Below are 26,162 nucleotides of genomic sequence, written 5' to 3'. Positions count from 1 at the left end.
TATGTGTGGTGTGGAAAAAAAAAAAAAAAAGAGGGATCAACTTAGTTACTTCTTACCTTGTAAACACCGTTGCAACTCAACCATTTGGAAAGGAGACAAATTTATTAGCAAAGTTAAATTAAACATCCACCTAATTTAATCGTAGCTATTAGTAGTATTTAAAATAATGTCTTCTACTATCCAAAAAAAAAAAAAAGGCATCTTAAACAGCACCAGCTTTTACTTTAACAGTTTACAGATTTTAGTAATTAACAGAGTAAAACCTACTCTGGCACAGCTTTACAACTACATGCAGATAGAGACATTATTTCCCCCTTTAGTCTTAGAAGCAAATAGTAGTAGTGCTGGTGGTTGTGACAAACACCCACATTTAGGTCAGGGGATTAAATAGCTGCAAGGACGGCTGTCAGTTCACACTATAGTTATGCTTCTCTAAAAAGGCACAGCTGTTGGTTGACACAAATTCACATGTTACACAGATACATTTCTAAAACAGCTGACTCCAGATTATCAAAGAAAAATTATTTCCTAAGCACTTTCTTTATGAGTAGACAGTAGGAAGACAAACATCAGCAATTTGGAGATTTATGTTCTTGACTCACTGATTTTGACACAAAGTTTCAGGGGTTTTTGGTTTTCTGTTGTTGTTGAGCAAGTGGGTGATAATACAAGATGACAGGAACATCATGTATTCTTGACCAACTTGCCAGTTTGAAACAATGCTGGGAAGCTGCTGACATACCAATGGGTGTCACTTGTATGGCAAAACTGCTAGAAGTAACTCAGACCACACATTTCATCTACAGTTTTAATTCTGCTCACCAGGTTCCTTAGGGAAAGCTCCTGGCTCCAGACTGCAGGCTTTCTCCATGGGCAGGGAACACTGAACCCCCTGATGCAGCTCACAGCCCCGAGTTTGCCCTGTGTCCCTGGTGTCTCTCTGTTCCACCCAGTGTGATTCTTGGTTAGTGCCATTGCTGCGGTGGAGGACACTGAAGAGTTGTTATCTCAGCAACACATGGAAGCACATACTGGATTTCATGGCTGCACCTGGGATGTGGCTGATGTGGTCATAAAACAGGTAATCCAGAACAGATGTACAGGTCAAAACTCTCAAACAGGAGAGGATCAAAAGAGGTGTTTTCTATAACTAATACTAATGAGAAGTTTAAACTTCTCTTTTTTAGTCAATGCTGATTCTGTAAAAACAGGAAAAAAAGTTAATCATCAAAAGTTTTTGTAACTTTCCATAGTGAGGAAATCTATATTTTAATTGGCTTTGGATGATACTGGTGATTTATGCATGGCTGATCCTAAAAGCTATTTGGAATAATCTGAAAAGGAAAGGGATACGGCTGTAAAACGTTGCAGGGCCATAGCAGGAGAGATATAGCCCATCATCACATCTTCCTTTGCAAGGGCTGTATCCTGTGTTATCTCTGACAAATCTCATTTATGTCTACAGTACAGGTCTTTGCATTTCAAAGAATGTTAAGACAACCTTAAACTCTTTCTGGGAATAAAGATTTACTTGAATACACTCTTCAAACAAGGATACTCTAAAGTAAGTCCTAAATGTGGTCACCAAATACACTTTCAGGGAAACGGAAAATATTTTTCAATCAACTTACTTGGAAAATCCAAGTCAGGCTTTATAAATATCAAAGACTTTCAGAGGGAAGCTAATTGCTTTCAACTTCCTACAGGAAATTTTTGCTGTGTGACGTGCTAAACAATGAACATTTAGATGAAGTTATTAAACCTACTACAAGTTTAGTGTGCATTTTACTAAGCAGGCAATTAACAATCACAGCTCTCAGCTCAGTAAAGCTCTCTACTGAGTGTGCATCTATGGTTAAAAAAAGGTCAGCTATCAAGAGGTTTCACAGACATTTTCAATTGATGCAAGTATGGGAGATGGCTCTGTCATTGTGCTGATGACCACAAGTTTGGTTGTACTAGCCTAAATATGAGTAAGACCCTATAACAATTTGGATTCAGGAGCTGATGCAGTCAAAAATAAAGCCAGCAGAAAAAAACAGGGGGGCATGTGTGAGAAATTAGTTTTCAGTAAGGAGCAGGCTCTCCTTTTGCCCTATCATGGGTGATTTGGATTGGAAATTATGAAATATCTTCTTTTGGTATCAGTCAGACCTTGTTGGCTTAAAACAGCAATATCCCAAAATATTAGGATCTGCTAATATATAATAATATTATATTAGGAGCTAATATTAGGAGCTAATATTAGGAGCTGCAGAATAATACAAGAAACATTGTAACTCCTTCAAGATAACTAAACAACGGAGCTTCATTTGGAATAGAAAGTACCAGACTGATCACTGCCTATGAACAGTGACATTGCACTAGAAGTTCTGGAGAGGGTAACAGGGATTATTGACATGTGAAAAGCATTTCTAAATATAAACACTTAAAAGAGTGATAACTTGGTGACTTTTCTCATTTAAAAAATATATGAGTAAGACAGATTTGCACACATTTATGATTATTAGAAAAATGGTAGCTAACAAACTTTTAGTCTTTCTGCATCATAATTAAAAAAAAAAAAAAAAAGAGGAGGGACAAAAAGGAGAAGTATTTTAAACCAATCAAAGGAAATACTTTTCACAAAGTGTCCAATTAACCTATGCAGCTTTTTTTTCACAGGAAGTCATTCCGGACGGAACTTTAAAAGGAGTCATAAAATGACTGGACATTTAGGCTTATGACTAATGCCAGTGATTTGGAAGAGAGACCAAGTCTCATGCGTGCAGACTTACACTTAAGCAGTCAATATCAGGTATCAAACAAGATCGATACTGTAGAAGCAGCTGTTCCTAAATCTGTCTTAGGGGTGCTTCTTGCATTCTCCTGCAAAAGTTTGGTTGCTGATTGTTGCCAAAGACCAGTGTACTGAACTGTTCGAATATTTTTCATTTGATCTTGTACGGGAATTACACTGCTCATTACAAAACAAGCAATGGTATCTCCTGAAAGCTCCTACCATGCATAGTTACAGAAACATTTAAGTGTGGATGACCACAGGAGATCAGCAAGTCCAATGTCCCACCAAAGCAAGGCTAACGTTACAGTTAGGGTGTGCTGATCAGGGTCTTTTCCAGCTGAATTGCAAAAATCCTCAAAGACAGAGGTTCTACAGCTGCTGAGCAGGCTGTTTTGAGTGCTGCACCAGCCTCACAATGAATTTGTTGCTTATATACAATTGGAGCTTCCCTTCTCACATTTTTTGATTATCTTTTTATTGCACACCTCTGAGACGAGACTGGCTCTATGTTTTCTCTTACCCCTGCTAAGTGGAGGGATATTGAGAGACTACAATCAGTCCAGAAATGTGCTTTGCCCTTCTAAGATGTGTTTTTCATCTGGCAACAGTGTTTAGACATATCTGCAGATTACAAACTTCAAATTGCAAAACAGATTAAATGGGATGGAAAAGTAGGCCTACAATAGCCACAAATTTTCTCATACTTTAACTTTTAAACCAGCTGTCACTATATTATATATTTTCAAAAAAGTTTATGCTTTTAATTCAATCTAATTATGACCTCTTTAAAGCTGGGAAAATGATCAAGCATGTTATATGAAATTTAAGGTGCTTCTTTGTACAAGTAGTGTATAGGCCATAATCCTGGGGTGACCTAGAAGATGCACTGTACTATGTTCCCTTATCTAGACTGCAGACTTCTGTCTCTTTCCATAAAAAAACCAAGAGCCCGAGGATGGCTCTTTGAAGACACTCAAAAAACATGCTTTCATTATGTCTGTGCTTGACAGTTCAACTGCAGGAAAGATACAACTAAAAAGAGGTATCTTTTAAGTACAGGCAGGGATGTTAATCTTGTGGTTCAGAACTGACAGTTTTTCTTGTCAAGTGTCATAGACTTGAGCTCTGATTACACACTCTTCACAGGCTCCAACAAAAGAAGCTCTTGTTTCATCTGTGCTTCATGCTGTTGGTCTATTGTTTCACATATTCATTTTGATAAATCATACATACAAAATGCTACCTTGAAATTAAGTTTTTTGTCATTAACAGTGGAAACAATACCTATATAAACAATCCTTTAAAAATTCTATGAGATTTTTAAAATGTTCTACCAATTCAGTAAGGTTCCCAATATTTCATCTGTTTTATTACTACTGTCTACTCTGGTTTATTATTACTCTTACAGTTTAGGACATTGAACAATGTATCAGCCATTCTTCTTTAACACTCCCTGGTCAAGATTTCTACATACTAAAAACATTACACCCTCTTAGAATCTGAATAACCTACATGAAATGTTTTCCCATGGTGGTTGTGAAAAGCATACCGAAGGCTTTAGTTTTGTTTGCAAGGAACAGGAGGAGGTGTGGTGGCACCCAGTCTTGCTCCTGCTTGAACCTGTCACAGCCACCGCCCTGCCTCATTGAATACTTCACAAATGGAACAGGGTAGCACAGTGTAACAGAAAAAATAAACCAAAACATGAAGGCAAACAATTCCTCTGCAAGAAGCCTAAGTAGACTCTGCTGCAGTGCTTCAATGAGTCAAAAAAACCCAATTTCCCCCACATCAAAATTAACCTCATTTACCTTGATTTCATTTCCTTGTAAGGGTCTAGGTCTCACAAAGGAACATTATCCTAAATTACCATACACCTTCTGGACAATAAATCTTCTTAACTTTGCTAAGTGTAAAGCAATTCTGTGAACGTACATAACATTCTAATCAGCCTAAAAAGTGACCAAGATAGGGTTTAAAATTTAATGTGATTGCAACACTACTCCAATGCAATAACCTCAGTTTTAATTTCAAAGAGATATAGCATGAAAACAGGGATTTTTAAAGAGTTTTAAACATTCCACTCTGATTCAAATATAAACTCTTAATAAAAATTTTAAAAATCAAGTTTTCTTCCCATCTTTATTTTATAGAAAACACTTGACCTAATTTTAAAAGTAATTATCCAATCAGCTTACATTTTTTTAAACAAAAATTTGAATGTTAAATGTCCAATTTAGAGTTTTTAAAATGTGTAAGTAATTGATTACTCACTTGTACTGTGCTAAATACAGTAATTTGCAATACAGCTTGTATGTAGAATTACTCCTTAACAGATTTTGCATATTCAGCCCTCCATCTATAATTTGTGGGATCACTACCAAATCCCTCCTGCCTGCTGCTGACAGCATGTGGCAATGCTGCACAGAGTTTTTCACACTACATTCTCTTGTGTCCCAGACATATCTGGAAATCTAGACAGCTCAGTGTTGAAAGGCTGCTCAAACTCTCTCCTGCTCCCTTTCATTTTGAAAAGAACACAAACCAAAAGAGTATAAAATAGAAACTTCAAAAGCTCCCAGACATACCACCACAAGACATCAAACTCAGCAAAGCAGTACTTGCTTGCAAACAAAGATATTGTGCATGCTATGATTTTACATAGTTGCAAGTGACAACACAAACAGAAAACAAATCCATTGCTAGTTACTAAATGCAGTGAAGCAAACTGACTCAGGAAATTCCTGAGCTTCAAAACTGTTTGAGGCTAGGAGTGCACTTGGAAAATATATTACAATGCTTCATGTTTTTATAGGATTTTTTAGGCATTAACTTTTAACTGCTGCTTGCTCTGACCTAGTGTGGTCATTCCTATGCTCTACACCACAGTGAAGCTCACTTCCCTTTCACTGGATCTTTCCACAATTATCTTGTTACCTCCTTACCTGGATCTGGTTCCAAAACTATGTGTGTGCACTCATAAAAGACTGCAGAAACCTTGGGGGTGAGTCAGCATTGATCTCACACAGTCTTTTCCTTCTCTTCACTATTCAATCAAGCCCAAGGCTAAACAGGTGCCTTGATCATAACTCAAACCTCCTCACCTGGCTCTCATCTCTGCAACAAGAGGGCTTTGCCAACAAAAACTAAAACAGGTTTTAGGGGGTGGATTTTCATGTCCAAAGAAGGGCAGATTGTGACAGTTTATGCAGCCCTATTCTATTGAATTAACAGTGAGCTACACACAGGCAAGAAAAAGGAATCATCTTACATGCAGACTGCTGGTGAAGTGTGCTCTTCAACTGCTTGCTGTGATGGATACTTGCTACAAACAGGGAACAAGACAAAGAAGAATTAAGTTCTGTCAATAAGTTCACAGATCTAATAAACAGGATATTTCATTACACTTATATTTTGAACACAGAATTTTCAGCTTTTAGATGTGGAAATAAATTATACTATATCCTATACATTTCTTTAGCTGCCTCCACAGATATACCACTTTTTGGCTGGCAGACCAAGTAGAGTGCTATTCTGCCATGTTCTTGCTTTTCACTTCAACTTGGACAACTTGGGAAGAGTGGTTTATGTCAACATTGCCACAGTTTCTCGAAAGAAGGGATGTTCTTTAATCAATACGAACAAAATCTTGCTATCTGCTCCATCCCTGCTCTGTTATCAGCACCAAGGCCATTGTGACTATGAACTAGAACAAAAGGCTCAACATGAATGTGATGCTGGAATTATATTTTGTTTGTGAGAAGGAATTCTTCTTTCCTTTTTCCCAGAGCTTATCTACAAAAACTAAATTATCTCCCCAAAAAGTTTATTCCTGTATGCTTTTTAGATAAGAGTGCTTGAATGAATTATTCAGCAGTGAAGAATCGTGCTGTCTTGCCTTACTCTACTGTTAACGATGCTTGGACATATACGGAGGGACAAAGTGTTCCTGAATTTTGATTGAACAGGGAATTAATAGAAACAATAGCAGATACACATTTGATGTTATTTTTAAAACTGTGGGCAGTTGTGTTTTAACTATTTTATATGTATTTCTGATATTGAAACAAGCAAACAAATGCACAATTTGTGTAAGATTTTGTTGCTTAAGCCCACTAGCTGGAGGTCAAGATACAATGCCAGTAAATACTCCAGCCCTGTTTTCTGAAGTTCTCTCTTCAGCTGCATGTTAGAAATAGTGCTGAAGGATCTAGTGCTGTGGTTTTTTTTCATGCACACCAAGTGCATGGGAATGTAAAATGCTAGTTTAATCAACTAGGTTTGACTAGCCAAAGTGGAAAGGCTTTGTGGCTCAACCCGTAGTAGTGTCTCCAAGTTACATCACTGTTAAAACCGACAGTCTCCATCACTGTAAGTCTCTGAGCCTTTAATAAACATGAAAGAACAACATAAAATAGAACAGTCTGAAATAGGTGGAAGTGTTCAAGACAAGATACATGTGTTGGGAATATGGATTCGTTCAACATCTATGGCACCATTTCTTCCAAATGCTGAGAGCAGATGTCCCATATCTGCCTCTCATTCAAAGGAAATATAAAATATTTAAGAGAAAAAATCAACAGCATTAGGTCACAACATTCTGGTTTTTACAATTAAGAACATCAAGGAGCAATAAAGTCATTCTGGTTTCCTCATACACTCCTTTCTGGTTCAGTTAACACAAGTATAGTTTTCATTATTGCAATGAAAAAAGAAAAAGTCATTGTTGTCCTGCTTCAAGTCACATAAGCACAGAGTCCCAGACCTTCTGTCACATCTGTTCATAAAACATATATTTGCTTTTTTTAAAAAGGACAAAAGCAAAAGGTGTCCTTGTAACGGTAAATTTTCAACCTGTCAAAAAAACGTTCCCCTTGTTTCACTCACAACGAAATTTGAACACAGCAGAATCAGTAAGAGGAACCAAGAACACAGTGAGTAAGGGGGGAACTTCATACCCCTGCGTCTCATAGACACACATCTGGCCTTTCTGTGAACTTCAACAGCATCAGAAGGACTCCTCGGTGGGAAGGGCAGAGACACGGACAGGAGGTTCCCTGCTTGAGTGGCTGCCCAAGCATTTGAAACAATACATTTTAACTACTAAGATGCCCGGTAGCTAACAGCAAAGCACATCACTCTTTTTACAGGCATTCCCTTATTTCTGTTAGCATAACTTGCAACACTTTGGTGGCAGGATACACAGCATGTAGACCCAAAAAGATTGTGACCCGCACAACAGACAGCAGATCATGAGAGGTAGTTTCCCTAATATAACCGCTTCCCTGATTTCTTTTTAAAATGCATGGTTTTATGGAACGTAGGCTTTATGAGAAAACTTAGATTTACGGTACTTGTACTCATGAGGCACTTGACTTTGTATCACGTTACTTTCGGTTTCAAAAAACAGCACCAAGAACATCTCTGAGGGACTGTATCCTACAAAGGACTGAGAAACCATAATGGGAATAAGTAATTGACTTACTCTTTATTCCCTGCATTGGTTCTCTGACAAAAAAAATAAAAGTGGCAAATGTAAAAAAAGGCTGTTTATGGAAGCAGAGCTGCACAGAGAAGGAGTAAAGAAGCAAAATCACCTTTGGCATTGGCAGAAACAGCACTGGAAGATCATACACAGAACTTTTCCAACATGGTAAAGGGTATGTTGAAGTGCTGGAGGGGATTTAGAAAAGACCACAAGGATTATTTACCACTGTAGAAAATGCTTTATAGAGATGGGTAGGCTTACAACCATCTCTTTATCAAATAAATAAGAGATGGCTTGACTACAGGATGCAATTATCTTGTGGGAAGAAAGGACTAAAAGGGCAGACATGCTGGACGAGGAAACAGGCCTTGTAAATACAACAGAAAGGGCACAGCTAATTATTCACCACTTGTGAGGAATTTCCACTCAAAATCGTTCCCTGCAGGGAGACATGGTCTGACCAGAGAAGATACCTGGTCCAGCACAGCAGCAAGTCGATAAAGCTGAATAGCCTGCCGCAGCTGAAGACAAAAGGTCATCATTCAGCCTTAAACATCACCATCAAGCCCTGCTGGTCCCTGAAACCAGGGGGAGTATATCCCTGCAAACACACAGCCTCCTGCGCTATCTCCGGCATGTAACAGCACCTCTGTCATGGGATATATTAACTGCTCCCTTCAGCATACCTACAAAATAATTTGAAGACATTCCTGGAGAAGTTTAAAAATACATATCTTCTTCTGTTTGAGCTTTACATTTTAAGGAAGAGCGCACCCTGAACTAGCTGCAGGGAGTGAGGTTTTGCAATCATCTTTTAAAATCCAGGCTCATTTTAGCATTAGCATTGCTGCGTGGTATATAGTGCTGGGATAAACCCCTGCTCTGAGGACACAAGGGCAACTGGTGTGCCTGAGCGCAGTCCCAGACAGGGGAAAATGCATCTCTATAACCTGAGGTGACTTCATGGGGAAAACCTGGCTGGACTTGCCACAGCCCGTTGCTCTACAGACCACTTTCCTGTCATAAAGACAAGCCCTGTGACAGGGACTCTTACCTGGAACTCCAGGCGGCTCTGAGCCCTTCTCAAAGTGCTTGCTGGGCTGGAGCTGCTGTTCTTGATTTTTTTGCCAGGGCAGAGGCTTTGCATATTGCTTGATGAGAACTAGTGCAAGGAGAAACAATATTCCTTCTGTAATTTTCAATAAAAAGAGAAGTTATTTGACTGTGAACTTTAAACCTCCATAGGACAAGCTTCTGCACAAATCATTAAGTGTCTTGGAAAACACCAAAAATCGGGCAACAGGGGAGGAGATCCCCTGGCAAGGTCTTTCATTGTGATTTCACAAGAGCAGCCTCTCCTAAAGTGAGCACTACAAGCTTTATGTATTTATTCAGTGTTTCTGGCTGAAAATCTGTGCCTCTTGAAATCACAGGCCAACTCCTACTGACTTAAATGACTTAGTACTTAACAGAGACCCTGAGAGGGCAGTCAAGCCCTGTAGACATTAAAGTATCTGTATCACAAATACCGGTAAAACCAACAGTGGAGAGATATCAGGAACCTGTGGGTGAATTTCCAGGAAAGACTACACAAGCACCAAAGTGCTATTGCAGGATGACTCCTTTTTGTCTCCCATACCTCTTTCTTCTTTTTATTCCTTCTAAGGGATTACAGTAGAGGGAAAAACAGCACAGGAACTGCTCAGCCCCTTCTCCAAGTAGGCCTGGCCCAAGATTGCTCAGAGAAGGTGTAAGAAGGCCAGACATAAGCTTCTGGGTCTAACCAGTGATCTAGCTACCCCAGTATGTCTCCAGCAGTGGGACACTTTCTGCAGTATATTCCCTGAGGATTCCTCAGCATCAATGGCCATTGGATTAGGGATGTTATACTGTACATTTCTGCCTATTTCCTCTAGCATTTGTTTATGGACTCTTAGTCCATTATTTTTCCATTCCCCTTTCTAGCCAGTTGATACCGTTATCCTCCGCAACATTCTGCATTGGCTTCCAGTAATTCACCATTCACTTTCTATCATAGCTATTATTTTAATTAAATTGCTCTCTTCATAGTTTGCACACCCTGAAGTTCTGACATTGCATGACTTGGCAAACAGCAGTTCTGCATCTGTTTGCTGTCAGTTGCCTTCACAATTTGGAAAACGTCAGTCATATCCCCTCCTCCTTCAGAATTCTTACTCCAAACTGGAAAGTCCCAGGCATGTTCATTTTTCCTGTTTTCCGGTCCTCTTCTGTATCTTTTCTATCCTTTTTGCAATACAGATATCAGAACTACACCCAGTTTGCAAAATGTGTGTGCAGCAAAGTTTTGCACAGTGGAAAAATCATGCTTTCTGTTTCTTTCACAAGACAGCACTGAGACAGGCCTGACATTATTCTGAATAAATCTGCCTGGCACCACCTCCAAGAAATGTATGTCGTGGGCCTGTCAAAGCTCTCCTCCTCCTCTGTCTTCAATCTTTTCTTCACCCTCCTACTGCATGCTCACATTCCTCCAAGCCAAGTCCACACTGCTCCCATTTTTCTGCTACACCCCCACTTTCCAGCTGTAGGTAAGCACAGGACCCTGCATGCACTGATTTACTGTGCACAAAACACTGCTGAGAGTGGTGTGAAAAAGATATGGGAGATCTGCACCACTGCTTCATCCAGCAGCTAGCTGCCAGGAGACATCTGCATTGGTGTTGCTGTTGGGGGCAGTTGTTACCGTTTGTATAATTTAAAGGCTCTTTTCACATATTTCTGCTTGACCTCGTGTGTGCAAGTTTGGGGGAGCCAAGCCCACCTTCCTGTGCCTAACACACTGGCTCAGGGCTACTGAGACTGAACTCACTTCAACATTTCAGCCACAGCGCCTGCACCTCACACCACCTTCCCTTCAGTGCAGAACATCACCAACCAGCTAAGCTAAAGCAGGACTGCGAGCCAGGAGAAGGGATGTAAGGGAGGATGCCATCAAACTCCATCTCTCCTTCCCCCTCATCTTTGTCTCTGCACAGGAAGCCCACTGTTTTCACAGCCCTTTTGCCAACACTGGAGAGAGCATGTGGAGAATAAAGGTGCTAACCAGGGTGAAACACGCAGGCACTGGTTGTCTGTTACAAGGAAAGATGTCAGGCAAGTGGTTCAGTTTTCCCCAGTGAGCAGCTTGGGAAGGGGATTTCTCCAGGAAACAACCCACCCACCACTGCTGAGACTGCAGAGATTTTGCCTCTCCCCCTTGCTTGTGTCACTGCCTGCCTTGCTTGTGACTTTACATTCAAATCTGCTGTTGCTAAGGATGATAGTTTTCACTGGTTCCTTCCATAGGAATATGTATTCTGACATAATCTTAAGCAAGAATCACTAGGGGAATCTAGTCAAAAAAACCTACTGGTAACTTCATTTTGCAGCAGAAATCTGTAAAGTGTATTTATCAGCAACTCATATTGTAAATAAAGTTTCTGATTTGGCTCATGATGAAATAACCAAACTCTGACGTTGATTTGAGAATGATTAAAAATATGAAATACAAAAATACCTCAGCTGTCCTAAAAGTAACTAGACTATAATCCCAGACACTTTCTGAATAATATTTAAAATAAAATGTTTCACAAATGAGCCCTGAGATCTTAAATGAATTAGAAATGCATAGCCCAGTGGTTGTGTAACTTAATTGAAGGTATAGAGTTTATGGTAATATGAGCAAAAAGAGAACATTTTCTAAACATTACCACAGCAGACAAATCATATAAAAAACATTCACTCTGTAGAGTAATACAAAATAAAATATTATTATCTGATCAGCTCAAGTAATGTTGATTTATATCTTTGAATTGACAACAATTCTCTGTACAGTTGCAGTAAGACGGCAATTTTACAAACTGATATTCAGTTGAACATATTTATAACACAAATTATACACTATGTACAAACCTACTTCTCCAAGGAACTCTTTGTTCAGCATGCTGCAACACAGAAGTAATTTACCAGCTTCCAGGACAGGATGCTAGCTTTCCCTTTAATTTAAATACTGAAATACTTATCAAAACATGAAAAAAATCCATTTGCTATCACATGGTGGTGTTCTTAAGTCACTTTTTTGTTACCATATGGTACAGAAGAATAGAACCAGTCACAACAATAAATAACATGGCTTAGTATGAACTTAGACTTATATTCATGCAATCACACTTTCAGCCTGAGTGCTTTTACAAGACTGTATGATCCATTTATCTTTGCTTTTCTTGACACGTAGATCCAAATTGCAACCACAGGTACTGCTACTGCTGTTACAGAGGAGAATGCAATAATCAGTGGTATCATTTGATCTGTTTTTTCCAATCTTCCTGAAAATGGAGACAAAAGGAGAAAAGAGTTGCATAAAAACTGATTGAAAAAGATACATGTATATTACTGTAAAAGTCACGTTATTAGTTACCTTTATTTGGAACACTATTTATATTTTCATGCACAAAGCACATTTCAAAACACTTTCCATATGCTTTTTTCTTTAGTAACTCCATATTACACACTTGGTACTATTACATGATTGGCCGCTATCGTGGTCTTGAATTTGCTATGCAAGTTCAAACCCATCTGATATGATCTACAATGAAGAATACCATGGAGCCCATGAAGAATACAATAATAATATAACCTATTTCACCCAGGAAAGATTAGGGAACATTTCCACCTCCTGGAAAAAATTCTTCAGAAGATGATCATGTTTAAAAAGCCTCATCTTTAGATTTTTTTTGTAAAACAGAACATTATCTGGGTTGGTCTCACTATTCATGCACGCGGACAGAAATGCAGCCAGGATTCACCTTTTTCTGGCCCTATCCCTAAAGCTACTTCACCAACTCATGTAAGAGCGCCAATAACATCCACGCTGAAAGGAGGTCAAATCCAGCTTATTCTCACCAGGTGTTCTATTATTTGGTTTGATTTAGGTTTTTTTTAGGTTAACTGAAGTACTGTTGCACAAGGATCAGCCATAAACTAGTAGTTGTGGTCACCTTGACACAAAATTCATTGGAAAGTACATGCAAAATAAATTTAAGGCAACCTACCTACCTATAACAGCTATATCAATCACTTTGATGGTGTTTCCAACCTCATTGAAAACATCAAGTAAATATCTGCCTGTATCGGTTTTGGTGACATTGTAGAGTATAAAGGTTCCATTCACTGATGGCAGAATAATTTCATTCTCCTGATGGACTTTTTTCAGGACCATCTGTGATGGTGGGTTACTGTATGTGCTACATGTAATAGTGACATTTTCTCCTTCTTTAACATTTTCTGATGGATATACTAACACAGTAATATTTTGGGGAGGAACTGAAAAGAAAAGAAATGCAAGGTAGGATTTAGCAACAAACAGAAGCAAAAAAACTCAGAAAGTATCAGCAGCTTGTACACACAAAGTACTAATCCAGTAGTGGATTCACTCTCATATTTGAGCACACTTTAGACACTACTCTGTCACTAGCTATGCTTTACACACTGCAGTCAACAGCAGCTGACAGAAAGAATGTTTCATCGATGGTTTGTGTTGCATATCTTTTATGTTATATGAAGCCTTTGCTTCTTTCTTTAAATTAACTGTTTATTTGAGTTCATGAAAGGATACAGATCAACAGACCCAGAGGTTGATGTCCTCTTTCAACTGAAAAGGCAAAGGAAGGAGTCCTAGAACAGTAGTTGTTTTCACTAGGTTCCACAATTTTACATCCTGTTTTCAAAGGTGGAAGTGGAACTATGAAAAATTTTGAAGCAGCAATTATTTTGTGCATCTGCTGTTTTGGACAGAAATTTTTGTTAGCACTAAGATCCTACCACTTATGACAAGAACCTGTGAAACTCATTTTTTTTTAAAGACAATTCATTCTTAACAGAACTGAAGGTGTGATTCTGTCTGTCTAAAACAAATCCTAATATTAACTCTGCACAGTAGTTATTTTAACTAACCTTGGAGATAAAGTACTATGTGCTGAGACTGCTCTCCCAGTTCATTAATGACATGTCCCTGTGCCCTTTGGCTGAGCCCTGTCTCTGGTGTATTTGCCATCTACCGTTTCAAGGGTTCTGATCCCACCAACCACTTTCTTTTAGAGTTCTCTGAATAGACATGCATAACGGTAATTGAACAGAAAACTGAAAGTGTATTTTTTGGTACAGCTACAGGAATAGTGCAGAATAACGAAGAGAGATGGATTAGTGGCAGAAGCAATCCCTCAGCCTGTTGCCATGCAATAAACAGAAGCAGCAGGGCTGAAGGAGAAAAGTCCGCTTACTATCATTGCACATAGGTTGAGGAATCAGCACTTGGCGTAGCTTAAATGCAGCTTGTGAGAATGTGATACAGGGTCATAACTTAAAGGAGAGCCAAGAGGCTATGATACAGTCCCTCCACAGAGAAGTTTCAGCATGTACTTCTGCTTTTTACATTTTGTATGTGGGTATCTGGATCCTCCCCTGAGACCTATCTGGAAGAAAATATAGGCACTGCATGGCTTCTTTGCCTCATGCATATATTTGCCAATTGGAAGGAGTGATGGAAGCTCAACTGACATGAGAACTTTGCATAAGCTCTCTGTACTAAGGCAGATTTCACCCTTCATTGTTTAAAGCTTCCAAAATGACTTAATGACATCAGGGCCTTTTAACTCCATTGATACCAATGACAGAACTCCACCATCCTTCACAGAATGAGATCTGGACCTAAAATACATAGAACAAAAACACTTGTGTTCTGTCTTCTACTAACCTTGAACAAGTAATTTCACAACTTTTTCTTCTTTGCCAAATTGGTTATAAGCTTCACATTCATAAAGCCCCAGATCTTGACTTTTTATGTTCTGTACAATTAAAGTGGCATCTTCAGAAATTTTCTCAGACTCCCCAGTGGCCTTCTTTTTCTTCCAAGAGATCACTGGAGCTGGATTACCAGAACTAGTACATTTCATCGTCACAGTTTCTCCTTCTTTAACGGTGTTAGCAGGGATAACGGAGATCATTGTATTCTTTGGTCCATCTGAAAGGAAGAATCCTGTAGTTAATCATCACTGGCTTTTTTAGACATGGATCCAACATGTCCTACTGGATGCCAGGTTGTTGGCCTCCATGGTTAATTGCTTCTTCTTTCTCAGAATAAGTAAAATACACACTGTCAGAGCTTCCATACAAACTCTCTATCACCTAAACATATCAACCAAATACTTCTAGCCAATAATAGTAAGAAGGCAGATCAATTTCTCACTCATTCAGATCCCGAGTTAAGACTATCATTAAATTAAAGATTTCATGTCTTTGTTTTGCTCATCAGCACTACTTCTTTCTTTGGGGAAGAGCTGAGGACTACACTGATTTTTTTGTACTCACAGGGTTTTGTTTAGTTTGTTGGTTACATTTATAACTGAAGTAAGTGGAGAATTAACTAATTATTTTTAAATTATTGGGAAAACATTACACATACTTACATTCCACATTAAGTGTTATTTCACTTTTACTTTTCCCAAACTTATTTTCTGCTACACATTCATAGTCTCCGCTATTCAGGAATGTCACAGATGGAAGAAGAAGAATTCTCCTGTCACTGTAAGACCCCATGTCTGCTCTGTCCGATTTTCTCCTTAAAATAATCTTGGGAGGAGGGTTACTCTCAGCAGAACATTGTATGGAAACATTTTGTCCTTCTTGAACTGTTGTAGAAGGCTCAATAGAGAGTTCTGCAATGCTTGGAGCACCTGCATAACAAAAGAAAATGCTGTTAGACTAATATAAAAGTACTAAAGATTAAGAGGGTTTTAAGGAAGCAGGAATTGCTTGCCCAAGGATCTGTTCATTTTGGTTTTGGTCCCTGGCTCCATCTTATAATTTTGGCGCTACTGAAACAGCAATAATAATAATAATGTCTCAAATAATTTTACTATTAAATAACTGCTAAATTTACTACTACTGGCTACAACTACTAGTTGCAAGAAGGAGACTGTTATGCCCCTGCATAATTGCTACATGCGTTAGCATTTCAAGCAAATAACAGTGTCCCCCACACCACTGCTTTCTCAGATTCTTTTATCACTTCGAGTGTTGCATTGCTGGAAATGTCTAGAGGTGTGCATGGACAGCAGCAGTATAGAGAGAATTAGCTGAAAATTAAGCATAGAAATCAAAAGCACGGCCCATGAAGAGCAGCAGTAAATTGAAAGCTAAATCATGAATACATAACAAGGAAGGGGCCATAATTTCCTAATTTTCAGTGTCTCAGCATCCTCCAACCCAACAGGCAGCTGCCAATTGGGTACTGGATAACAGAAGTTAAATTCAAGCAGGCTTGTACCTTGTACAACAATGTCCACAGTTGCTTTCTCCGTTTTATTAGTCACCAGATTAATTACTTCACAGATGTACAGTCCTGAATCAGTGGAATGGACATGCGGAATAGAAAGGACATTGTTTTCTACCAGATGCTGAATGCTTTCATCAGCCAGATGTTTTCTCCAGACTATTTGTGGTGGTGGATTACTCTCAGTCACACAAGTGAGTTTCAGATGGTCTCCTTCCATTGGCGAGCTGCCTGGAGATGCGGTAATGATAGTATTTTGTGGACCAACTGAAAGAGAACAAAAGAGAAATGAGGTCAGTAAGTTAATGAAGAATGACATGCACATCTTTAACACTAACTTCTCTAGGGGTACCTTTGACAAAATATCAAGAAAAAAATGAATCATTTGTATTCCCGTAACACAGTGCAATAATTTCTCCAGACTTGATAAGACATTCGGCTTGCAGCTTTGAAAGCTTTACTAAGCTAGACAAAATGTGGACTTTTTTTTTTTTACTCTTACATTTGTCTCCCTGTTGTTTAGGACTACAAACTTGGAACTGCTAAGCATACAATGGCAATTTTAAAAACAACTCTTTATCTGCATGCTGCCATTCTTCTTCCGGTCTTCACTTTCTGACTAGGCACCAGTGCCCAAGGTAAGAGAGTGAAAGGGGAGTTATTAAAGCATTGCCTAACTTCTGTCATGAACAACAATGGGTATTCAATGACTCAATGACTGTTACTGAATACAGCAGAATTCAACTGAATACATTAGATTATCTACAAAAATAATACAGATAAGAAGTGCAGATTATAAATTATTTATAGCACACACTTTGTAAACCCATTCCATGAAACTTAACATTAAAGAGTACTTGGTCTGAAAGCCCTAGAACAAAAATACTTACAGTTAGCATTCAGTTTCTGAGAAGCTACTCTTTCTTTGGGTTCAAAGTCCATATTAGCAATTGGTAACTTGGCCACACAGGTAATCTCTTTCCCAATATCTTCAGCCATGGGATTAAATGAATATTTCACAGTTTTGGTCTCTGTATTTGTGCTGCCATCTGCGTAAAAATTTTCCTCATGAAGAACATGTTCCTCTTTCTTTAGGAGCACTTCCAGGCGATCAGAAGGATACACATCAGGAATTTTACAGAGGACAGTGACTGGTTCTCCAGCAACTAAGGATGGGCTGATCTCAATAACAGGATCACTGGGGAAAGCTAAAAGAATAAAATCAGTTTCCTTAGTCTAGCAGAGATGAGCTCCATGGTTAACATAAGAGCAAGATCAAACACCTTGAGTTTAGAGGCATTCAGAACACAATATTATATCAACTTTATTACAAGATATATTAATATACCTGGATATGAAGACATACGGGTCTTTCATAAGCAGTTCATACACTGACAGGAATTATATTTGTACGATTGTTGAAATATGATCACGAATGATCTAATAAGATCCAGCAGGACATCCATCTCAACCACATAGGCTGCTGGTGGTTTTTTTTGTTGCTGGGGTATTCGTTTGGTTGGTTGGTTGGTTTGTTTTTTTTTCTAGCTCCATTGATCTTTTGAAGAGTCTATGTTTCAGCTTTCAAGTATTACCAAGAATAAGAAAAAGTAAGACCAGTATGTACTATATTCAGTGCAGAAACTAAGCAGAAAGGGGTTGAGAAAGAGTCTTGAACAGACAGATAAAGGAATGTTACAAGAGAATATATATTGAGCTACAGCAGACTCATTACTCTAGCATTACCAGTTAACTACCAACCACAAGATCTAAAAACAATTACTGATTTTTTATGAACTTGTACTACTAAAAGAGAATTTCACATTTTTACTTACAGTAAAGTTCAACTTTGATACTCTTCTCTTTTTTCTCTTTCTCACCACAGAAGACAGTACACAGATAATGATGAGAATTCACAATGCTGACTGGATTCATAGTCAAGGTAGAGTATGTCCTATGGTTGTTCACTGTTCCTCCAAGGGGGCTGTCCATCTGGGTTCTCCAGGAAAAGCTTGGTGATGCACAGCCAGTACTATTGCATGTTAGTACGAGTGTTTCTCCAATCTGGGCAACAACTCTGTTAGCAGGTATAATTTCCATTTCAAATGCTTTAACTGCAATATGGAGAACATACATAAACTCAGCAGCATTCTCAACATTTATTTTCCTCTTTCTTCTCATATTCTGCTGTGATATGAGGTCATTAATTTGCAAGTTTACTTTCACAGTTGCGTGGAGGTAAAACTGATAAAGCTCATACAATAGTTTACATCTCCAAATACCAAATAAACATTGGTATTTTTCTCAAAGATAATACAGACTCAGATGACTCTAACAGACAGTTCTCATGTATAAAATGGCATAAACTCAGTCCTCTCAGTGAAAATCAATGCATTGGCATAATTTTTTTTTACTTTTTTTTTGGTCAGGTGTATCTGGTTGTAAAACTTTTCAACATTTGTGGGGAGGAATGGGAAGTAAGATAGCAAGGATAACTGCAGAATCACCTTCAACAGGACATTCAGTACCAAACTTGACCAATATTGTCACGGATGACAGTAAAAACCAATCATGCAGTGATATACTGCAGTTGTCTCCTAGACTGCCTTTTAGCAAACTCAATAAGAAAATTACTGTGTCATTCCAAAGCACAAAAAAGCTTAAAGTAAATGTCAAAAAAACTTCCTGACATTTTGTCAGAACTACTTAATTGATAACTGTATTCACCGACATGTAAAAGCAAGTGGAACAAGGAGAAATGAAGATCAAACAGTAAATTGCAGGTCAGTTTATACTTAACAGAATTAAAAACAATCAAACAATCCCCCCAACTTACCAGTCATTAAAGCATACAAAATTATTAGCACAGCTTGGCGTGTTCTTCCCATCTGTTTTAACTGTTGTAATTGCTGTTACTAGGTAAAGAAAGTAAATGCAAAAGCCTTGCTTTGTATTTTCTGTGAAGACGCACAGTGAGATCTTGCTGCTCTGCGACAGCTTATGAGAGCAGCCCCAGCGCGCTGTTATAAGGGCTCTGGGAGGCGGGGTGGGAAATCCCGGCCTGGGGAAGTCCAGAGCAGGGAGGCACAGACTGACTGGGCTGGGCTAGGCTGGGCCGGCGCCCTCTGCTGCTGCCTTCAGTACAGAACTCAAAGCCCAGGAAAAAACAAACAGGAACGCTTGGAATAAAGTGCCTACTAGACTTAAAAAGACCAAGTCAAGATCTGATCCTGCAAACAACAGATAAAATTAAAGAATGTGGGTAATTCCAAGTAATTGAATGGCACCATATCTCAGATGGAAAAGTTAGTCAAGTTTGCTTTCAGCGCAAATGTTTTTGTAGGGCTGAATCTTGAGAATACTTCCAATGATGCTCAGTTCTGTAACTAACTTCACCTAACTCAGTATTTCCTTTGAAAACTGTGTTATCAGCTTAAGAGATGGTGTTAGTCATGTCCCTAAGTGTTTTTGATCCCTAAAAATGAAGAAATAAGTCAGATAACGGAAGTCTGGAAATGTGACTTGATCAGCTTGAATCAGGCTCATCCTGTTCAGATGAACTGAACGAATTGATTTTCCCAATCTCACTTTAAAAGTGCTTCTAAAATGTCCCTCTTTCAAGTTGCTACTGGTATGCACCACATTACTGATACGCCTTTCAGCTCTTTTATGTCCTGTTTATACATAACTGAAGGATAGGAGTTGATAATACAACTCGGGGATTATTTTCAGTGTTTGGTTTCCAGTGGGTATATGAATCTAGTTTGGGATATTTCTGAGGACAATTATTACTGGCTAATATAGCAAAAATGTAATTTATATATATATATATAGTTTTTAAAAAGTAAAATAACATATTCAGTGCTAATTTTCATTTGAGAAATGCTATGAATGCAAAGAATGGATAAAGGTTTCCAAATCGGAATTGTTTATTTATTCAACTGCTGGATCAGTTCATATTGGTCAATTATGAATCACTAAATAAAAGCAACAAGAAATCCAAAACAAAACCTATACTTTTTCAAAATGTCTCTGGCAAATAATTTGGTATGTAATAGTTTAGGCATTTGATGTCTATGAAATGTTGTCATCATATAGCATATTTTATAAACAGCAAAGATTCAAATATCTAGTAAATGAGCAATAAGGTGGAAAAATAAAGGCTGAAGTAACAATGTTGTAAATGCTAAAGAAATTTAATTGCTGAAAATCTGCCACTACATCAACATAATACTTTTTTGAGTTAAGCAGATTTTATGGTTAATAACCTAATGCCAACTCCAAAGTACCTTGTTTGGGTGAGAGTGGTACCAGAGGATACAAGGCTCCCGCTGGCCCTCAGGCAACATGTCCTCTTTTCTGCTTTTTCCTGACTGCAGGTGCCACCATGTTTGCAGCCCCATCAAAGGATACTTGGACAGTACAAACTGCTACAGAAACAAACACTCTAGGTAAGATAAGAAGGATCAACCCCTATTTTCATACAATTATCATAAACTTATGAAAGGGATGTAATGATTGCAAGAAGAAAAAATTACGATCTCAGGCAGAAAGTATGTATTAAAATAGTAATAATGAATAATAACAGCAATATTCAAAAATATGAAAAAACTAAACAACACAGGAATTACCCAGAAAAAAATAAAACAGGGAAATCCGAAGCACCTAGCAATACCTTACCAAAAGTCAATAAAGCTGAAATTCTCTACAACTGCCACAGTGGATTCTCCCATAATATATTATTTTTATTATCATTTTCATTGGTTTTATTAGAGAAGGAGGTGGAAGAAAAAAATTCTCGTAGGTCTCAGGAAATGCAAGCAGAGAACTGCTCTGGAAGTACTGTTATCAAGTCGGGAAGTCTAAGCTCTGTCCAGAGTAGGTAATAACATCTACAGAATGTGATTTTACTTCTCTGAAAGGGGTTTTGTTGAAGGAAAGTGTCCACTCTTAGTTAAGTTGCAAATAAATACTTTCTAATCATAGGCAGAGAGAAGCAAGAAATGAAACTCATCTGCTTTGAGTGCTTAAATAATCACAGGCTAAACTGAAGGAGAAAAGGCAAAATTTCCCCATTTCTGGGAAATCTGTTTCTAGACAGAAAGAGATATAAACATAGGAGGCCATATCCGCATGCTGGAAAAACTGTAATCAAGTCCTTAATCAGATAACATCAAATAGGAAATAACTCTGATCCAGCTCTCAGTAAATTAAACTGGACAGCTGCCATTAACTTTACTGGAGTTGGATCCTCACCAGAGGGACTACTATACTGAGTGACCAGACAAATTTAATTCAGACAGTATAGGCAAGAGCAGGGTTAGCCAACAAGTATTTTTAAAAGAAGTAGAGATCTGCCAAGAAATTTAAAAATTTCTTAAAACTTGCTCTTTACCCAACTTCAAATATGTCCCTTCTATGTATTTTTAAAAGAACATGTACTTTAGTGTTGCTCCTACTACCCTCAGCAACAAGCTGCACATGGGAAAATGGGAATCAAGCCTGCTTGTTTTCAGAACTGGCTGTTCTATCTGAAAACAAAAAGAGATCAGCTGACAAATTTTAGGAGTTGACCCCAAGAGTTCGGATAATCTAGCTTTTTATTCAAATGGCACAGAGGACGATACTGGGGATAAAAATAGAGGATGCATTTAGACTCAGAGTGAGATGAAGTATTATAGGATCAGCTGGAGAAATCCTGACACATGCAGAGCATAATGAAGACTGGAATGTAACAAGTATTACACAAATATTACTAAAGGCAAAAGAGATTAAAAAAATTAAGCGCTGGCATGTAAATACAGGTTTTCCAATATGTCTAGTAATGAAAAGAGATTTTTCTCAGGCTTTGATGGACAAACAAAGATAAAACAATTGTGTGTCTCAGAAGGGCGTTTGGAAATAGTGAACACATCATTTTTGGCCTGGCATTAGGAAATACTAATATCTTTCAGGAAACTGAAACTTACATCAGACTTCTGGATGTAAGAAAAGAAAACCATCTCAGAACAGTGCTAAGCATTTGCTTTAACTCATACTTCTACAATCCTGCTAAATACCTATATGATGAACTTCAATTAATTTCCTCTAGATAAAATAGATCACAAGTCCTTAATACCGCAATGAATTACTTGAACAAAATGCATGTTATGCAACGTGTTAGTAATCCAACATTTCTAACCCTCTTCCTGCATTTTTAAGGTACTGCACTGTCTCATGGAGGCTATCCAGGGAAAGCTGAAAGGCTAAACCTCATGCAAAATTTGGTCTCTTGAAACCTTCACTGATTTATGGCCACGGATCTATGGAGAAGGGGACAAATCCTGCTCTTTGGTAGAGGAGATTTTAAAAAGGCAGAAGGAAACTCATCATTCGGTTTCCCGTGTCAGCAGTAAAATTCCTCATGGCACTTCGTCCCAATATCTACATCCACCGTTTGGGATTTCTGCTAAAAAATATCTAGTGCTGGAATAATAATTTCTATGTAGGACCCCAAAACCGTAAAATATGCTACGTGTTTATTACTAAGATCTTTGTGTCGCATCAGCTTCAGAGGGCAAAATCCTTCTTTGGAAGTCATGGCATTCAGGTGAGAAGGTGCAGCTAAGTCTGACTCAACGATTCCTCAGCTTCAGATCATAGAGGTATTACAGCAAGTTCATACTTAGGTCCCCCATTCAAACTGAAGCTCTCACCCGTCTTATGAAAGATCTCCTTGAGATGCGCACTGGACATCTAAGGACAAGAAAGCTTCTTACAGATTTTCTGATGCTTTATGGAAACAGCTGGGATGAAGACTTTTCACTCTATGCAAAGAGTGTCTGATACCTCCATAGTATGCTCATGCCTAAAGACGAAGAGCAAGAGGAATGTACTGTAACTCAAATGGTACTATTCTTAGGGGGAAAACATATCAGTATCAACAAAGGAAAAATGCCCTTCAGGCACCACATCCAAGGTAACACCTTTAATGCAGTCGTATCTTGATCAAGTAACTGAAAAAACATGAACCTGGAGGACATGTATGAAGATTGCTGACTTATATGGCTTTTACAGCAGATAATGATCTGCCAGACTCAAAATATTCAGTTCTCAGCAACCTCAATAGCCTGCTATACAGGTTGTATATTGCCTTTCCTGCCTCAGAGCCTACTGGCTTTTTTGTTCCCAGAGCATCTCTGACCCTTTGCTTTCCCTAACTCCCTCCACCGTCTTTCTCATTGCTTGACAATAATACAACCTCTGTATAGCCCCCAAGAGGGGGAGGAGAGCATCACTGACTCCCTATAATTTTCATCTATGGATGAGAAGGATGAGATCCACATACAGATCTATTTAAAGAGTTGTGTGTGTTTCAGGGATTGCAACTTTGTTCCTAGCTACAAAAAGAACACCAACGCATTACCCTGTAACCCACATCACACCTTACAATTGTACTCCACATCTAACTTGTCATCTATTGAAAAAAAAAGGAAAAAAGGGAAAATAAAGTTTTACCATCTGCTTCTTTCCCTTTTCTGGAATTTCTGAAATACTGCATATAAAAATAAATGCATCTCTTTCCTTCATTATCTTTCTGAGGCACCAGCTCACCAGCTATGACACTTCCTGTCTGGTTAAGCTGAAGGCATCCAGAATCCACAAAAGATGACAGATAAAATAATCCAGAAGTATAATAACTTGCATAAACTACAAAATAACTGATTTATTATTTTCTTCTATTCACAGGCATTGTCTGTTTCACTTCACAGAAAGAACAAGAAGTTCATCTAAAAAATAAATAGAAACCACAAGAGAAAAAAGTCCCTACATTTTACCTTAGCCTCTTGTTGCTGGCAAAAAACAAGCTGTGGAAATTCCAAATCTTGTTTCTAAAAAAAAAAAGAAAGCATTATTTTAGTGATGCTGGACCTAAAAGTGAAACTGTTGAATAGCCATTAAATCCACGTATTTAGAGTGCCAAGTACTGTACTGTAAGTCAAACTTTATTAGTTTGGGTTTCTGAGCTTCTATTGTCTTCATACTGACATATGTAGAAAAAGAAGTTTCCCTTTTGAAACATTCTCCTGTGTATTCTGAGAGCCAAATTCAAATACGAGCCTTGGTGTATTCAACATCTCCTTGGGAATTTTGAAGTGAGATCTCCAATCTTTTATTTTGAGACAAATACAGAGACATGTCAAAGTTGTTTGTTCTCACTGGAACTATAGCTTTTCAGACAAAACTCATTAAAAATGGTCAGAGTTAAAAAATAAAGTCTGATTTGGATCAAAGTGCAGATACTGGTTAGCACCTGGGATATGGCAAGATAAAGTCAGCTAAAACATTTAACATGGAATATGAGCAAGTTACTTAATTCCCCCCATACTCTACATGAAACTCCAATACCACTAAATATCGTCGTGCACCTCATTGTGGCCAGCATTTCACATGATCAGATTAAGTTAATCAAGAGATGAGTGGAGAACTTTCTGACCAAGCTTTGCTACTACTCACCAGCAGCTGCTCTCCAAGGCACTTGTAGACTCTTGACTATGGGAAAACGGAGACCAGTCACTTTCCTGCTTCCCACCTCCTTCCTGCGCTTCAGTCATGAGGTCAAGGTGTGTCCCTATGGACCCAGGAAGACAAGGGGAATGATGAGCAAGGTCTGTGACAGCCCATGCCAGCTGGAACAAATGCAGAACTTGGATTCTCCTAGACAAGTTACTGACAACTGCACTGCTACTAATTGATTATCCTTCAACTTGTCTATCACAGACTATATCCTTTATTCTCTTACAATGGTTCATATTCTGAAGAGCTGTGTTGAGCTGTACAGATGTTATTTTTGCTGCACTGAATTACATAAATGTATCTTTGTAGTCCCTCAGTGGACTGGCTCACTAACATATCAGAAGGGAATTAAATGACTTAACATTGCATGATTCAAGAATCATATTTTTAAATCTTCCATACAGGTGAGAATTCCAGGGATTGCTCACTTTCTTTTTTTTTTTTCTTATTTTTTTTGTTCTTTTTTTTTTTTCTTTTTTTTTAGACACATATGGAAATATTTATTTTATATAGATATCATTATTTTTCCATCTCAGGAAGAGGACTGAAAGTTCTAAAGAAAATGAACCTCCAAATAGAAAGAAGAAGCAATGAACTGATTTTTACTTCCATCAAGCCAAAATGATAAGCATCCATGAGAAAGCATTTTGCAGTAGCAAAATATGTGTGTTTGTGTGTGTACATATACTAATAAACTGAGTGACACTTAAAGCCATATGTAAGTCTGTTAAGGATCTGGCACCTTTTCTTTGTCTCTTGAATGTGCACTACCCTGAATCTACAACATGCTGTTTTGTTACTTTGACTATTTCTCTCTTCCATTTTTTCACCACAAAGTTAAGTATCATCTTAACTACTTGCTTTGTTAACACTTTTGTGGGAGGAATATGCTAATGTAGGAGTCGCTAAGTGACAAAACCCATGGACAGCTGAGTTTCTCTAGACTAGCAAGGGTAAGAAGGATGCAAATTGCTGGGATTTATTTC

At 38.2% G+C, this 26,162-nt stretch overlaps 1 protein-coding gene and 2 long non-coding RNA genes across 8 annotated transcripts; 1 reads left to right on the top strand and 2 right to left on the bottom strand.

Moving 5' to 3' along the window:
- Positions 1-11,930: 11,930 nt before the first annotated feature.
- Positions 11,931-19,651, bottom strand: VCAM1 (vascular cell adhesion molecule 1). 6 transcript variants are annotated; one of them, XM_005498768.4, is made up of 8 exons: positions 19,457-19,651; positions 18,456-18,734; positions 17,511-17,828; positions 16,615-16,887; positions 15,755-16,021; positions 15,043-15,309; positions 13,347-13,613; positions 11,931-12,616 (listed from the first exon to the last, which is right to left on the bottom strand). In XM_005498768.4, exons 1-8 carry the CDS (start codon positions 19,506-19,508, stop codon positions 12,456-12,458), a joined length of 1,884 nt encoding a protein of 627 aa, XP_005498825.1. In that variant the 5' UTR covers positions 19,509-19,651; the 3' UTR covers positions 11,931-12,455. The 6 variants fall into 6 exon arrangements, with proteins under 6 accessions (XP_005498825.1, XP_021148958.1, XP_005498826.1 ...); XM_021293283.2 differs by having other exon boundaries at positions 13,343-13,613; positions 19,457-19,646; XM_005498769.4 differs by lacking the exon at positions 13,347-13,613 and having other exon boundaries at positions 19,457-19,636.
- Positions 19,652-20,683: 1,032 nt separating this feature from the next.
- LOC135580126 (uncharacterized) lies at positions 20,684-25,728 on the bottom strand. Its single transcript, XR_010474354.1, has 3 exons — positions 25,117-25,728; positions 24,438-24,491; positions 20,684-21,050 (listed from the first exon to the last, which is right to left on the bottom strand). It is a non-coding gene; the product is annotated as an uncharacterized LOC135580126 (long non-coding RNA).
- Positions 20,968-25,123, top strand: LOC110361958 (uncharacterized). The gene is made up of 3 exons (XR_002418875.2): positions 20,968-21,071; positions 22,822-23,578; positions 24,349-25,123. It is a non-coding gene; the product is annotated as an uncharacterized LOC110361958 (long non-coding RNA).
- Positions 25,729-26,162: the final 434 nt, after the last annotated feature.

The sequence above is a fragment of the Columba livia genome, chromosome 8 (genome assembly GCF_036013475.1).
Source record: "Columba livia isolate bColLiv1 breed racing homer chromosome 8, bColLiv1.pat.W.v2, whole genome shotgun sequence".
In the NCBI taxonomy this organism is placed as follows: Eukaryota; Metazoa; Chordata; class Aves; order Columbiformes; family Columbidae; genus Columba; species Columba livia.
This window is presented reverse-complemented; position numbering and strand designations above follow the sequence as displayed.

Bases quoted from the DNA above. Each gene is read 5' to 3' on its own strand.
- VCAM1 (XM_065072559.1), bottom strand. From the start codon at position 18,801: ATGAGAAGAAAGAGGAAAATAAATGTTGAGAATGCTGCTGAGTTTATG. The intron at 16,888-17,510 runs GTAAGTATTTTT...GTTCTCTTTCAG, and splicing joins TCAGAAACTGAATGCTAACT to TTGGTCCACAAAATACTATC. The intron at 13,614-15,042 runs GTTAGTAGAAGA...TTTTCTTTTCAG, and splicing joins TGTGAAATTACTTGTTCAAG to TTCCTCCCCAAAATATTACT.